Below are 17,918 nucleotides of genomic sequence, written 5' to 3' on the forward strand. Positions count from 1 at the left end.
TGCTTGAGGGACCAACTGCCTGCTATTAAGCCTGTTTTTAGGCACTGACACTTTCAATTTAATTTCCATCGCCAATTTCAAATTTGCTTCCGTGCTCCAAACCATTCGTAGAAAATCTTAGCAACGCTCGGGTGTCAGAATAGATTCTATCGGATTGATACTCCAAAGTAGGTTAGAGACGAACTTTATTTCGAATTGAATTGAGTTGAATTGCAATTCCAAAGTCTCTGCAAGCCAATCAATTGACGATTTGTGCGGAATAATGAAATAATATAACATATGTAAATTTTTCACATTTCTTGCAAAATAAATCATTTCATTTCGTTTCAATGTGGTGTACATGCTGTTCTGGTGAGCGCAAATCATTGCCCATGTAAATCACCAAGTAAAGGCCACAGTCCCTTGGTTCTTCAAACATTCTTTGAGCTGACGCTAGCCCGAAGGGCTGATACGTTATCTTAAGTAATTGACCTTCGTTTATGATGTATTTATAATTATAATATCGATATGGTATACAATAGTGATACAAGGATATAGGAGGCGTCGATACGTACGGGTAGTCGATAGCCTCGCAAATACAAAAATTTACGATTTTATGTTGAGTATGTCATGTCACAGTTAACAGTGGGTGTGAAATTGAAAATTACTCTGTATTTGCAGAACTTGCTTTTCTTAATTATGAAAAGGGGTGATTAACAATAGTCATGGTGTTCGTTTGACGAACCCCTGATTTTCAATAGAGACTTGAATCTTCAAAGACATAAAGTATGATGTCAGAGTTAAAGAATAAATAAGTATTATTACCTCTTATGTGAAAACTATGGCTGGTTTTCGAATTACATGGTATTCGAGGGTGACGAGATTAATTTGAGCTTTTATTTGTTGAAAATCTCCCCCCCCCCTTTTTTATTCTTTTGGTGTTTCCTTTTGTATTCATGAAATGATTTGAAACGACTTAAAAGGTCGATCTTAACGGTTATTGAATGTACTGGTAAAAACTGATTGTGACGAGTTTTAAACCAACTTATCAAATCCGCCTATCTGCATATGCTACTAATCATGTTAGTAAGTTAAAAATTCTTTCCACAGCGGGAGGAATTTTATATGACTTTAAACTTATCAATAATCCCCTTCAAAGCATCTCTATTAATTCTTAAGTTTATTTGTATAGAGAATAGAAGTCGCTTTTAAATTTAGCAGTAATTAGGCACAGAGTCGCGGACCAATTTAATGCGTCAAGCAAAAATTATTGATAAATTTGTAAGAATTCGTAATAATTTACCTATTTCTATTGTGCTTACAAGATATAGGCAACAACATTCCACTTGATTCGACTCGTATCGGATGAATTTTCTAATCTAACGAGATTGAGAATTCGTTTTTGATATCTACCCTCAATTCGGAAAAGGAAGGCACAATTCACATACATTTAGAATGTCCGCGTAGCGAATACGATTCAAGGAGGAATAAAATCAAAAGATTGAAACACGTTTCGAATCTGCTTTCGGCAATTAATATACTATCTTAAAACCGATATTTGTGAAAATAGGTTATCTAACGCGTAAAATCCAGTAATAACTATTAACGTTGAACGATTTGTATTGAAATCATCGTAAATCACGTATAATGTATTAATAACATGACTCACCGTGTTGAGACAAAATCTCAAACCTGCACACGAGCGGCTGAACGCGCGCTGGCGGCGCTATACGCGCTGCGGCGGCTCCTCGTTGTCGCTGGACCCCGAACAAGAAGAACTCAGCTCGGAACACGTAGAAAACGCGCTGTTAAGACGCTCGACACGATTCGGTAGGCCCTTGGCCTGCGCTATAGACTTATGGTCGCGATGCCACGCTCGTGGTTGCAGATTTATACTTCAAATAAATCCGATTTTCGTTATTCGTTTGAAATAACGATAACGCAGGTAACACTTGAATATTCATTTCACTATGAAACGTAACGGACTTAAATAAAAACTATTTAAAAAGAAAAAACTGAACTTTCTACTTCAATCTCGAAAGTTCGTATAAAATTATTATTTTAAATTTAAATTATGTATATATGTAATTTAAAATACAGTATTTTAAAATTACATATAATCTAACGACTTGCGTACGGTTTGAAAAACGACGCAACAATGAGAATATTTCTGGTGGCTTGCCGGAACTGTGGTGAGTTTTGTCTCCCACCACTCGCGGCGCTGGCGGCGGTACCACGTGACGGGCTTAAAACTAGCACCATCTAGCGACTTCACGGGGAAAAAGGCGATGTACTCTCATAATGGACTACGGACGTCAAACGGAACACATAATATTATTTTTTCTATAACTTTTTTTCATAAAATAAAATTGATTTTTGTTTTTTTTTTTCTAATATTGTTTAGTAAAATCAAGATTAGACATAGCACACGTGGCTTTCATTGATTATATCGGATGGAGTTGTAATTGTATTGTGTGAGCACACGTGTCAGAAGTAAACCTTCTTTGGCAAGATTCAAAGATACCAAAATCGTCGCCTTACTCCATGACGTGATGGTATTGCCATGACGCTTCCTTGAAATTTTACTCTCAACGCGCCTAAAGAATTTTCACTTCTAAAAAATAAAATAAACAGCCATACTTAATATTATAAATGCGAAAGTAACTCTGTCTGTCTGTCTGTTACTCAATCACGCCTAAACTACTGAACCAATTTTCATGAAATTTGGTATGGAGATATTTTGATACCCGAGAAAGGACATAGGCTACTTTTTATCCCGGGAAAATGACGCACGGAAAATCCCGGAAATCCCACGGGAACGGGAACTATGCGGGTTTTTCTTTGACTGCGCGGGCGAAGCCGCGGGCAGAAACCTAGTACAAAATAGGCATTAAAAGTATTAAATAAAATAAAATGTACCTTCCGATTCCTCGCAAAGCACGCCGGGTCTACCAGGGCCGCAGCGCTGTCGTGCGCTTGCAGTAGACTCTCGAGCTCGAGCCCGCCCAGCACCGACACGAGTTCCGCCGCCACACTCGACGTCGCACCTCCTGATGCGGCGTGCGCGCCTAGTACGTCTATACACTGAAATAACAATTATAATTATATTTTAATTATTATTTTTAAAAAATTCACCATTTATTTATTTAATCAGATATTTTCCACATAAGTTTTACACGACTTATTTTAATTATTTTTAATCGTGAAAAAATTGGTTAGGGAGCCAGGTGCAAATTGGGTTCATTATTTCCTCTCAAGAGATAATTCGTCAGAAGCATCAGAGTATAGTATTATAAAGCCTCGTGAACGTCAGCTGGCGCTCGGTTGGGGGGGTGAGCGGTTGTAGCCTCACACGCACGTAGGAAAAAAAAATACATTCATTCATTTCCTCTCAGCTAAAAATTTGTCAAATTGTAGCTAACCCAATATCTCAACGAAAAAAAATAATCAGCTGGTTACAACGTGGTGTATTATACGTCAGCTGGTGTCTCGAACATGAAAAAAGAACAATTATTTTCCGTGATTTCCTCTCAAACAAAAATTTACCTGATGATAGCTTATATGTAACTGTGGATAAATATATAAGTCAGCTGGCTGTATCTTGGTGGAAAAACCGTCAGCTGATACTTTGAAAGTTATTACATAGGAGTTAGACAGAAGCATCTATTGCCAATTTATATGCATCAGCTGACTAGGTTTTCCTCAACTTATTGCTAGCTGTTTTTTTAACTGACTTCAAAAAAAAGGAGGAGGTTATCAATTCGGCCGGTATGTTTTTTAGGGTTCCGTAGCCAAAATGGCAAAAACGGAACCCTTATAGTTTCGTCATGTCCGTCTGTCCGTCTGTCCGTCTGTCCGTCTGTCACAGCCGATTTACTCGGAAACTATAAGTACTACAGTGATGAAATTTGATGGGAATATGTGTTGTATGAACCGCTACAAAAATATGACACTAAATAGTAAAAAAAAGAATTGGGGGTGGGGCCCCCCATACATGTAACTGAGGGATGAAATTTTTTTTTTCGATGTACATACCCGTGTGGGGTATCAATGGAAAGGTCTTTTAAAATGATATAAAGTTTTCTAAAAAACATTTTTCTTAAAGTGAACGGTTTTTGAGATATCAGCTCTCAAAGTCGTAAAAAGTATGTCCCCCCCCCTCTATTTTTATAACTACGGGGTATAAAATTCTAAAAAAAATAGAGGTGATGCATGCTAATTAACTCTTTCAACGATTTTTGGTTTGATCAAAGTATCTCTTATAGTTTTTGAGATAGGTTGATTTAACTGTAATTTATTATATTTGCTGCTACGGAACCCTTTGTGCGCGAGCCCGACTCGCACTTGGCCGGTTTTATTTTATGTATGTTCACCGATTACTCCGAGGTTTCTGAAACGATTGACGTGATTCTTTTTTTTTTGTTTGATGCGAAATGGTGTCGAATTGGTCCCATAAAAATTCGGATTCGGATTTATTCGGATAGGCCCAGTAGTTTTTATTTTATGAGCATTTTTGTCTAATCTCGATGACTTAATTGAAATGAAGCAAGTAAAGTTGATTCACTTCCTGGTAACCGATTGAGCTGAAATTTTGTATACGTATGTAAATTGGATAGCGATGAAACATTATCATGATATAGAGCTGATTTGATGATGGAATCGGAAGGTGGCCATAGGAACTCGGTAATATATTGACTCAACTTTAGGTATCGAGTTTGGGCTCGTTGGATTCGTGTTGAAAAATACACTAAAAAGTATTAAATAAAAATAACTACGTTAATCATTGATCTTTTTTAGACGATTAAATCCGTACATATGGCAAACAAACTCTTCATTTAACATTTATTAACATTTACGAGAAATTATTTCAATCTGACTTTATGTTGACGTCCTGCAAAACTTACATCGTTGGTATATAACGACTCTGATAATGAATCGGAAAGAGAGGAAAGTGACTCAAGCCAGAGCGAAAACGAATAAATCATATTGTTCTCATTATCATTTTTTATCAAGTTTATATAATAAATATTATTTATCGAGTAACTAGTTCATTTATTGCTAATTGATTATTTAATTATTTAAATATATAAAATTATTTGATTACATACTTATTCGTTTCAAAAATATTGATACTGAATGTTTATTTCAACTTAACTCTTATATTGAAGCGCAATGTCGAATAATTAAAGATACGTCATTTCCTCTCAGATGAAAATTTGTGAGCTGATTGTTAATATACTGATGCGATAAATAAAAAAAATCAGCTAGCAATAAGTTGAGGAAAACCTAGTCAGCTGATGCATATAAATTGGCAATAGATGCTTCTGTCTAACTCCTATGTAATAACTTTCAAAGTATCAGCTGACGGTTTTTCCACCAAGATACAGCCAGCTGACTTATATATTTATCCACAGTTACATATAAGCTATCATCAGGTAAATTTTTGTTTGAGAGGAAATCACGGAAAATAATTGTTCTTTTTTCATGTTCGAGACACCAGCTGACGTACAATACACCACGTTGTAACCAGCTGATTATTTTTTTTCGTTGAGATATTGGGTTAGCTACAATTTGACAAATTTTTAGCTGAGAGGAAATGACTGAATATATTTTTTTTTCCTACGTGCGTGGGAGGCTACAGCCGCTCATCCCCCCAACCGAGCTCCAGCTGACGTTCACGAGGCTTCATAATACTATACTTTGATGCATTTTACAAATTACCACTTGAGAGGAACTTGGTCATAAAATCTGCTGCTGGCTCCCGGACCAATATCTATATGTGGGGCATTTCACGCGAAGCGGACACAGATTTCAGGGTCAGGTTTCAGATTTCGGTTATATTTTAGTATTTTACATACCGAGGATATAAACAGGTGTAACATACTAAAATATAACCGAAATCTGAAACCTGACCCTGAAATCTGTGTCCGCTTCGCGTGAAATGCCCTATAATAATAATTTCATTTCAATATTATATTTTATAAGAGAGATGATGATGGAAAATTTATTAAAGATCGTTTGTTATTTAATATATGAATAATGTATAAATTACAGTAGCACAAGATGATGTAATTATATTGTTTGATAAAAATTTGGGCATCCGTGTGTAACCATTATTGTTTGCTAATTATTATTTAAATACAATAGCTCAATTGTTGCATGGCTTTGATCATTTAAAATTTCCATGATTTTTCGAGTCATTACTAGGCTTATACAATTACATATATACAGGTTTCGTCACGTTACCATAAGCAATTAGATAAACATAAAGAATAAGGATAATTCACAAACACCCAAAAACACTCATATTGGCAATTAATAATATTGCAACAGATTTTTATGTAGTTCTTTTGATAGATAGAGTGGTTTAAGAGGAAGGTTTTAGGCCATTTCTTAAGTTTGTAGGAATAAAATAAACTTACATCTTTTAACCGATCCTGCGCTCTCTGTGTCTGCGGGGGTGATAACCCCGGTCGCTTGTGCCTCACCGCATTCAGCACAGCCGTTCTCGTGGTGAGGGGTGTAGCTAACCCGGGGCAGAGCGTGCTGGCTGCCCCGGCGATACGCGCCGCTAGACCCGACTCGCCCAGGGAACCCAGGGCCTTTTGTACCCTGGATAACGCTGCGCATACTTCTTGGTAATCTGGAATAGAATAATAGGTAAGATAAATAATGTAGAAAAATTGTATATATGATTATTATAACAAATAGAATTGGTTTGTGGTATTAGAATTTAACCTACACATATTATATAATACTAGCGGCCCGCCCCGGCTTCGCCCGTGGTACATATGAAAAATAGATGTTGGCCGATTCTCAGACTTTCCCGATATGCACAGAAAATTTCATGAGAATCGGTCCACCCGTTTCGGAGGAGTATGCAGACTAACATTGTGACACGAGAATTTTATATATAAGATAAGGAATTCAGAATGCGGTACTTAATTGTAAATTTTTTTCAAATTATGGATTCTATATACAATTTTAATAGGTATTCTTATTCCTATGTATTTGTACATAACAAAGAAGTTTTTAATATTCAGTATTTCATACATTACATTGTCTTTTATTTTTATTCAAATAATTTGTACCATTTTAAGATCTAAGGCATAATTCTTATATTTTAAATGTTAAGACAATACATTGAATGTTTCACATATTATTCCATGAATGCAATATGTTACATTAAAAACGTAACACTTTTATTCAAATCAAGAAAATAGGTCATCACATCTTCAAACCAATTTCTACGTTGACGATTGAAATCCTAAAAATGATATCTGATATTGAATCCCAGGAATTCTATTACATATTTCCATGGAATATTACACTTCGAAGCCTTATATAGTGGACGATGGGGCCACATTATTTCTATTTGGATGGGTCCAGCTAAATTAGATAGCACGTAGAAATAGATTTTTAATTAGGTTTAGGGTAGTAATTTATATGAAAGATCTCATCTTAATTATTGATCCATTGAAATGTTACATTTTTTAGGCCTGACCTTGAGTTTTTTAGAGGACGCAATTTTATTTTTTTGATGTGTAGGGGGGGTCAGTGTGGAGCTAAAACCAAGTTTGTGGGGTCGCCACCCTTGTCCCACGGCCGCCATCTTGAAAATAGCGGTTGAAAGGGTTTTTACGATATATCTCTTAAACTATTTATCTGATAATAAAACAATGTTAACATTATTCGTTGCAAATTAAATTCTCTACAACTTTGATTCAGTAACTTTTTGTCGTAGAACTATAAATAAAAAAGTTATAAGCGAAAATGTTCAGAAATTAGAGCTATTTATATTTTTCAATAAAACTTTTTTTTATCATTTTACGAAGAAATGATATGACTATTTTTGTAGATTGTTTTTCGAGGAACAACTTTTATATACAACATTTTTTCATTACGTCAATAGCTAAGGTTTTACAGCGCTCAGAAGTGAGTACTATTTTTCAGTTGTAACTATACATAATAAATTGGCTATTGGCTCTTTTCCCAGACTCCACAACAATGGAAGCACACTGCAGAACATTTCAGCCCTGCTTTTCGACGTAAAAAAAACGCACTTCCAGACTCCTCCTGGGTTGTGGGGAAAAGATTCAATAATTAATTATTAATAATATTGTAAAATTAATTATTAAAAATATTATTATAACAAAAATAAAATAATTACTGGTGACAAATTATTATTAGTACACAATAATATATCGTATTCTGTATAGTAAAGAGTACTTAAAATAGTACTCACTTCGGATGGCTGTAAAACCTTAGCTATTTACTTAATGAAAAAATGTTGTAAATAAAAGTTGTTCTACGAAAAACAATCTACAAAAATGGTCTGATATAATTTCTTCGTAAACTTATAAAAAAAAGTTTTATTGAAAAATATAAACATCTCTAATTTCTGAACATTTTCGCTTATAACTTTTTTGTTTATAGTTCTACGACAAAAAGTTACTGAACCTAAGTTGTAGAGAATTTAATTTGCAACGAATAATGTTAACATTGTTTTATTATCAGATAAATAGTTTAAGAGATATATCGTAAAAACCCTTTCAACCGCTATTTTCAAGATGGCGGCCGTGGGACAAGGGTGGCGACCCCACAAACTTGGGGATAGCTTCACACTGACCCCCCCTACACATCAAAAAAATAAAATTGCGTCCTCTAAAAAATGCGACCCCAAATGTAACTTTTCAATGGACCATATAAATATTTGAAGATCCAACAGCAGCAAACAGTTTATATGATTAATACAAATTGTTATATCACTGTTGAGTGAAATAAAATACCCTCTGACAGTTAAAATGACATTGCAAGATTCCACAGGGATTCAAGACTACCCAGGTTTATTTTTTAGGATCCCAGAAAAATTCCTTGAAGAGGCTACGTTAAACGAAATTGTTAAAACTAACTATTAACATAAATTGCTAGCCATATTTGACAAAATTACATTACAAATAACAACATAATTCCAAACCAATAGACCAGTCATCTCCAAACTTAAATTCTTAACCAAATATTATTACAATAGATGAAGGTTTTAAATCTTTTATTGTCCTACTGATATTATAAATGCGAAAGTTTGTTTCCTACTCCTTCACGCAAAAACTGCTGAACCTAGCTAGTATACTATAATAGAGAAAGGTTTTAACTGCATATCAACTCACCAACAATACTATACAACTGTGAGGGTTCCTCCACATCCTCTTCATACGCCTCGTTCACAAAGGAGGTAGTGTTGGGAGGGTTGGACTCCAGCGCCTGCAGTTTGTGCGACCCCCTGAGGGAGTTTCGGAGGAACTCATTCTGCGCTGCGATCCTCTCTTCTGCTTCTTTACGTTGGCGGAGCTGTTCCTGGAAAGAGAAAGAGATATTAATAAAAATGGTTGGTGGTACTTTTTGTGCATTTTCTATTTATAAAAAAAGATGACAATATTTGAGGTTCAATAAATTTAACAATCCTTAAAAGATTTAGACTGAGATTTTACAACGCAGTTTCTGCAAACGAGTTTTGCGTTATATTTTATTGATTTATACAATTGCGAATATTTAAACAATAGTAGTTCAATGAATAAAAAATACAATATTCAAAACTTTAGATTTTCTAAAAATGTAATGATATAGTTTCGTGACAAAACGTCGTACGTTTTTAAAGAAACTAAGAACAGTTAATTTGGGTATACTGTTCCAAGTTTCTAAGTAAAAGGTCAGGATTGGAAGTTATGTGAAGAAAGGGACTCCGCAATACCAAAAATAGTGAAGAAATATCTGTTTACTTCACTTGTTCTCGTACCCTCGTAGTTATTACACGTGTTTTATAATAAATCTGTAAAATATTAAAAGATAAGAATAGAAAAATATTCGACAAACTTTTATGCAATACACCTAATTTTTAACCAATATCAGCTTCAGTGTCTAAGGTTTAATACTGAAGAAAAAAAGATGAATAACACCTATCAAATCGTACGTTTAATTACTTCTTAGATCCGACACCAGCTATAAAACTAAACTAAGTAAACAATAAAAAAATAAAATCTCCCAACAATATACAATACAAATATTTCGGAAAATATTATTTTATATTTGAAACAGAACGTTACAAACATGTATCGGATTTTCATTTGTAGTTCCCCGTAGCTATGGCATATAGCATACGATGCATTCCAAATTACTGTCTCGAAGAAAAGAGTTTTGTTCGTATCTTTGTATTTTCAGTTTTAATGAAGGGTTGTATTTGTTCTCGGTTTAATATTGGGAACAGATATTATGTTATACATTGAATATAGTTTAAAATAAGACAAAATGTTGAATTCATAGATATCTTATCTAAGATCTAATAGATATAACATCAGGCAAAAATCTTAACACTATTTTCAGTGAAATCGAAAATGCTGAAATCGAAAATCTTAGCGTTCTTAGCTAAAAAAATCGAACACTAATTGGTTGATCAGTTTATGACTGTAATCGATACACATCGAATCTACTATTCACAATTGCAATTCTTTAGATATAGATGCATGGAAAAAAACTTATCTTTTATTTCAAATTAATTGAAATGAAACAAACCTTAAAGGGTACCTACTCCTACACTTCTCGACAACAAACAAACTGAAACTCTTCTATATACCACTATATACCTACTAAATACTAATACAATTAAAAAGTTTGACGTCAATGCTCGTCGGTGATTGCAACGATCTGTTCCCAGCCAATATCCCGCTAGATGGCGCTGAATTCTACATTTCTAGTTTATTTGAGTTTTTGCGTAATTGGAATAGTCATCAAACCTAGGAATAGTCATGGCGGTTACTGAATATTATATTTTATTGAAATATGTTATATCATTGCCTTAAAATCCACCCAATTCGGTAAAATTATGCGTTTTAACATCTGTCATTGCATACAGGGTCGTTTACACACACAGACGTATACAAAAATGATAAAGATTTAACTCTAGATGGCGTGAATGTAAAGCGCGTCACACACGGTGAAGATACTACCTATAATATTTTATCTAATCTAGTAATATTTTATATTACAGTATCTTAAGGTATCCGGTATCAGCGTTCTGACCATCATTTTTCTTTTTTCGCTGTAGAACCGCCATCCTGTTACAAATGACCCACAAAGGAGAATGACCACGGGTGGTATCGGTAAAATTTTAGTTGTGCCACGTATTCGTTATATTGTTAATTCCTATTTGTATTTATAATGATCATATGTATCAATATTAAGTCTTAATTAAACCGGATAAATTGAAATAATAGTAAAAGTAAAAGTTTTTCTTTTGAAACATGTATGAACTTTCGCATTAGTAGGAAGTAGGATTGTTATAAAAATAAAAGTTATATTTGTTGGCGTAAACTATTTTATTGTAATTTTGGGAAATAAATAATGTCAAAATTGATTACCTACAATAAAACGCAGTTTTATTTTATTACCTACATTACACTATTGTTTTTTTTTTATCAAAACATGTATTTGAAGTAGCAAATATGATATTATGCTGATCCAAGCATTTTCACTCAAAACTAATATCACTAATGATTTGTAAAAGTAAATTATTTCAAAATACATTTCATAACCAACAAGTAAGAATAATTATTCATACAACAACAAATCAAAAACACTATTTACTATGGAAAAAAAACCAGGAAGGTGAAAAACATATTTACGATTTCGATGCACTCGACTTTTAGTAAAATAATAGGTAAAAATATTATTATGGTTTTGATCACAGACATATCTGTGGTTTTGATTTTAGCTACTAGTATCAGAAAGCTGCGTGTTCAATGCACGTCGGGGTCCCACAACTGTGGAGGAAGGAAGGTAGAATACCTCCATCGAATAAGTGAAGTTTCTCGACATACTCGATTTGCCGGCCGGCCTCAATGAAGATTGTCCGAAAGTTGTATATGTGCTCTGTAACGAAAAAATTTCGCTAGCGCGATTCAGAGTGAGGTGTCGTACAATATACCTAATGAAGTTTTTCATCTTTTTATTTTACTGCAAATACAAAATAAAAATTAAACAATGGTAATGTAAATTCTAAACAAACTACTACCAAAATACAATTAGAACAAAAATCATTTGACTTGTTTATTTCACCCAGAGGCCAGAGGCGGCTCGTGACAAAATTGTATAGGTGTTCACTTGAAATAAAACAACGAAAATACAATAGCGTTCGGGATGATTTATTACAAAAAAATGAGCACCACATTTTATAAATGTCTATAACACTAAAAATTACAAAGTACAGGCTATTTCAAAACGAATTCAATGACTAGGTATCAATAATTAGTAAATCACCGAATTTGCATTCGCGAGCGTAGGTATCCATAGTGTTTGTCACTGACGGTCACTGACCTCTATAACTTATAGTTATAGAGGTCAGTGGTGTTTGTTGTGTAAACATGTATGTATTTGAGTAGTTAGTAGCATATTATATTCTGAATTTCTGATCCATGCCTATTCACTCAAAACTAATAACACTAATGATTTGTAACAGTAAATTATTTCAATAGGTAGGTATTTGAACATTTCCCAACAAGACGTAAGAATAATTATTCGTAGGTATACAAGATACAATAACAAATCTAATACACTATTTATTATTTTATTATTTACTAGCGGTCCGCCCCGGCTTCGCCCGTGGTACATGTTTACGTTTTCTCTCCATAAGAAGCTAGAGAGCTAGCGCAAAGCTACCTGTATGTATTTGACCAGACCTGGATTTTTGTGTGTTGATTCCCCTATACCTACTATACATGAGATGAGGAGTCACTAAGCCCAGAGTGGTGGACGGGGCGCGCGCTTAGGTAAGACAGGTGGAAATTTTTGGCGAACTTTGAAACCATTTGACCACGTCTGCCATTTTGATATTTGAAAATAGATTATTATTACTATCGGAAAATAACAATGGCAGACCATTATCACGCGGATAACATTCTGGCAGACACTTATGAAAGTGCTGAAAAAAATACAATTTTGAAAGTATTTGACCAGATCTGCCATTCATATATTTTATTTATTAGGGTCTTAAAAACTTATTTTCGAAACGGCAGACATTTTCATTGCGTACAGACTTCAGCAGACAACAAAACTTTACAGACTTCAGCAGTCAACAAGACTTAGCTTCTACATGGTCAGATGTATATATGTATTACGTTCCCTGACCTTACATCAATGATTTACTTTATTAATGTTTTTATGGTCATTTACATTTAATTTTGAAAACTATGGAATAAAATTTATAAATTTGATGATACAAAACTAAATATACATTTGTAAAGAATCTCAAATATAAAGTTGTGTTGCAAATAACAAATCATCATTTAAATATTTAGTTTATTTCTTTATTTAAGAAACAATTAACAATTACAAAACAACATAAAAAAAACACGCATGCATTTATTGAAATGTTCATTCATCATCACTATCGTATGGCGTTGTGTGACTCGTCTTCATAATCCATTGAATCGGATTCTGTAAAAGTAAAACGTAAATTATATAATAAAAGAAATGAGTCATTATAAACTTACCTAGTAAGGCAATGCCTTTGATGTCGCACGATGCCGCCGCGCCGCCAGTGTAGGTACTTCTGCTGCTACATGAAAATATGCTAGGGTTGCAACAAATGGGAAATAAAACAATTGTGATTATTACTATTATGATGTAATCATTTATTCATATTATGTACATTCAAAACAATTGCTATTATTAAATCTGATGTAATTATTTTTTCATAAATATATAATTATTATTAATTACATAATATATTGCACTGTGAAATATTTACGTATCACTTTATTTTTGATGTTCTTAATTGTCTTTTATAAAATTTAAGTGACGCATTCGCATTGGGATCAACAATCCGATAAGAAAAGAATGGAGACAACATATACATAGCTTTGATTTCAATTCTACAGATACAAAATATACAATCTATCTAAAATGATACAACGGATGTTTCCTGCGTTTTCTCGTCAAAATACCGAAACAACGTAATTATTGTATAGTAGTTGGGCGTGAAAGTAAAAAAACAAATGAAAAGTGTTTTCCATATGATTATTTATTAAATTTACGCGATTAAGAATAATTTCAACGATACAATTTAGTAACCGAGAATTCAGAGGATTAAAGAAAATACCTGCCTGATCATTTTATCAAACTCTAAAAGAATTATGGTTATTTCGCATCACTCGGTTTATTAGTTTGGTAATAATTATTAAAGGTAGTTACAACCCTAGCCATTGAGTCGAACGGTAGGCAACACAATATCGACTTTGTGCGGGTACATATGGTACATTTCTTCTTGCTGTGAAGCGTAATTATTATTATTAAGATTTTTTAGGCTATTTTGAATCAGCTGTTCTAATTTAATTCTAGAAATTTATTAAAACGTGATTTTCTTAAAAGTATATTATGAGTTTATAAATACCTCAACCAATAGTTATTGTGTCCTATCCTCATTTCTTTATATCTTGGTAGTTAACTAAAGTGTTAAATTTACATAACCTCAACAACAACATTTACACTGCCACTGCACTAAAACTAAACTAACTAGCTCTCTAGCTATAAGAACCATCCTCGTACTTCAAGGGATATAATAAAAAAAGAATTATCGAAATCGGTTCAGCCGTTCTCGAGTTATGCGCTTACCAACACATTTTGCGATTCATTTTTATATATAAGACTAGCGGTCCGCCCCGGCTTCGCCCGTGGTACATGTTTACGTTTTCTCTACATAAGAACCATCCTCGTACTTCAAGGAATATAATAAAAAAAGAATTATCGAAATCGGTTCAGCCGTTCTCGAGTTATGCGCTTACCAACACATTTTGCGATTCATTTTTATATATAAGATATATACTAGCGGTCCACCCCGGCTTCGCCCGTGGTACATAATATTTACGTTTTCTCTACATAAAAACCATCCTCGTACTTCAAGGAATAAAATAAAAAAAGAATGATCGAAATCGGTTCAGCCGTTCTCGAGTTATGCGCTTACCAACACATTTTGCGATTCATTTTTATATATGTATAAGATAAGATTATGTGAAAATAACCAGGAAGGTGAAAAACATATTTACGAAAACATAGTAACATAATACCTATGGCTGTCGCTACAATAATTATATTTCAATTTTATCTTTTTATACCTAGTAGAACTGGCCGACGAATAAAAAAAATCGTATTAGAATAAATACAATAAATTACGGAACAAAAAAAGGATTGTAACATGATTGTAACTGAATTGAAATTGAATTGAAAAATTGAATTGAAATGTTTGTTTCTGGGCGCACCGTTTTCGACGACGCGACGCGCGACGTAAGCGTATAGGTATAGGTACCTACTTTGCTAAAACAAACTAATAAAATTGTGTGTCTGTCTGAAAATTCGGAAAAGCATATTTTGCAAGTTTGTAATTACTTTGATAGTTTACCGATTTATAATAATTGTAATTGTAATTGTATAATATATAATTTGCAATGTGGTGAAATTTCATAAAAATCACGGGCCAATTTTTTGTTTTGAATCCCACCGAAAATATAATTGCGTTATTAGAATAATTAATTACTATACCTACCCACGATCAATTATTACAATATAGTCTCAAATGCATACTAGAGAAATATTGCAATTTGATTCAATTAAAATGCATAGCATACAAAAATAAATTCACAACACAAGAAATTCCGCGCGCAAATCATAGCGCGTGTCAATGAAATCAAGAATGTTTTATATCAAGCCGACGCGGACGACGACGCGACGCCGAACAAAAGTACCTACGACGGACGACCACGCTTCGAGTTGCCAAACAACATGAGTAATAAATTGTTTACAAAAAAAACAAGTTTTCCATTTTTCTGTATGAGTAGACAGAACTTCAAAACGCCACCTGCTACGGTTTATATTATGAACGATTGTTATAAAAATAAAAGTTATATTTGTTGGTGTAAACTATTTTATTGATCAATAATTTTGGAATTTAAAATTGTCAACATTGATTACAATAAAACGCAGTTTTATTTTATTACACTATTGTTTTTTTTATCAAAACATGTATTTGAAGTACCATATAATATTATGCTGATCCAAGCATTTTCACTCAAAACTTATATCACTAATGATTTGTAAAAGTAAATTATTTCAATATACATTTCATAACCAACATGTAAGAATAATTATTATTATTCCTACCTACAACAACAAACCTAAAACACTATTTACTATGGGAAAATAACCAGGAAGGTGAAAAACATATTATTATTTACGATTTCGACGCACTCGACTTTTAGTAAAATATAGTAGGGAAACATAATATTATGGTTTTGATTTTTGCTACTAGTATAAGAAAACTGCGTGTTCAAACTACTTGTTTGTCTGTCTGAAAATTCGGAAGTACTTTGGTAGTTTACCGATTTATAATAATATTGTATACCTATATCGTTGTTTAAAAAATATTCAAACACAATAAAATATGATATATGTACTGATTTATCACTGGTTTCAGTGATGAACTGATGAGTCAATTATAGCCACTATACTTTCGTCATACGTGTGTATGATTGATGTGATTTGCAACGTGGTGATATTTCAGAAAAATCACGGGTCAAATTGTCCCACCGAAAATATAACTGCGTTATAAGAATAACTATACCTACGATAAATTATACCTACATAATACAATATAGTCTCAAATGCATACTAGTGAAATATTTTATTTGAATCAATAAAATAAAAAAATAAATAAAAAATAATAATAATACAAAAATAAATTCACAACACAAGAAAATCCGCGCGCAAATCATAGCGCGTGACAATGAAATCAAGAACTTTCGAGCCGACGCGGACGACGAAGGAGCCTAACAAAAGTACCTACAATCATAGGCGGCTCGTGACAAAATTGTATGGCCGTGTTCACTTGAAATAAAACAACGAAAATAGGTACCTACAATAGCGTTAGCAGTACAAAAAAAATGAGCACCACATTATAAATGTCTATTTATACACTAAAAATTATAGAGTATTTCAAAACGAATTCAATTATTATTTAGCAATAATTAGAAAATCCCCGAATTTGCATTCGTGATCGTATTCATATTGTTTGTCTACACTAATATTATAAAGAGGAAAACTTTGTTTGTTTGTTTGATTGTAATGAATAGGCTCATAAACTACTGGACATTTTACCAATGTTTGCAAGTTTGTGATTACTTTGATAGTTTACCGATTTATAATAATTGTATACTTATATCATTGTTTAAAAATATTCAAACACAATATGATATAGGTACTGATTTATCACTGGTTTCAGTGATGAACTGATGAGTCAATGTTAGCCACAATACTAATCACTTTCGTCATACATGTGTATGAACTATGATTGATGTGATTTGCAATGTGGTGAAATTTCATAAAAATCACGGGCCAATTTTTTGTTTTGAATCCCACCGAAAATACATATATTACTAATTGCGTTATTAGAATAATTAATTACTATACCCACGATCAATTATTACAATTTACAATATAGTCTCAAATGCATACTAGAGAAACATTGCAATTTGAATCAATTAAAATGCATAGCATACAAAAATAAATTCACAACACAAGAAATTCCGCGCGCAAATCATAGCGCGTGTCAATGAAATCAAGAATGTAATTTTATATCAAGCCGACGAGCGACGACGCCGAACTAAAGTACCTACAGTACCATTTACCTTCAGTGTACAATACAGTTTACAGACCTACGACGGACGAACAATAATGAGTAATAAATAAAAAAAAACATAGTTTCTAAGGTCATTAGTTTTATTTTATTTTATTGTTATTTTCTTTGAACGATTGGAAATGAAATTACTCAATTTTTACACAGAACTTTGATTTATTAGAATTATGCTCATTATGCATAAGATAACGAACGCGAATGCACG

At 33.1% G+C, this 17,918-nt stretch overlaps 1 protein-coding gene across 4 annotated transcripts in view; it reads right to left on the bottom strand.

Moving 5' to 3' along the window:
- The window catches only part of sdt (MAGUK p55 family member stardust), a 130,646-nt gene that overhangs the window by 26,202 nt on the left and 86,526 nt on the right, over positions 1 to 17,918 (bottom strand). For all 4 annotated transcript variants that reach the window (XM_089697636.1, XM_089697639.1, XM_089697637.1 and 1 more), the window contains 3 exons: positions 9,147 to 9,333; positions 6,402 to 6,622; positions 2,899 to 3,063 (listed from right to left, as the gene is read on the bottom strand). In XM_089697636.1, the coding sequence (XP_089553762.1) occupies positions 2,899 to 3,063; positions 6,402 to 6,622; positions 9,147 to 9,333 (573 nt within the window). The remainder of the gene's footprint in view (positions 1 to 2,898; positions 3,064 to 6,401; positions 6,623 to 9,146; positions 9,334 to 17,918) is intronic.

This window comes from Colias philodice, chromosome 7 (genome assembly GCF_061535455.1).
Source record: "Colias philodice isolate Cphi_HAF_F1 chromosome 7, ilColPhil1 Martin Lab GWU primary, whole genome shotgun sequence".
NCBI lineage: Eukaryota > Metazoa > Arthropoda > Insecta > Lepidoptera > Pieridae > Colias > Colias philodice.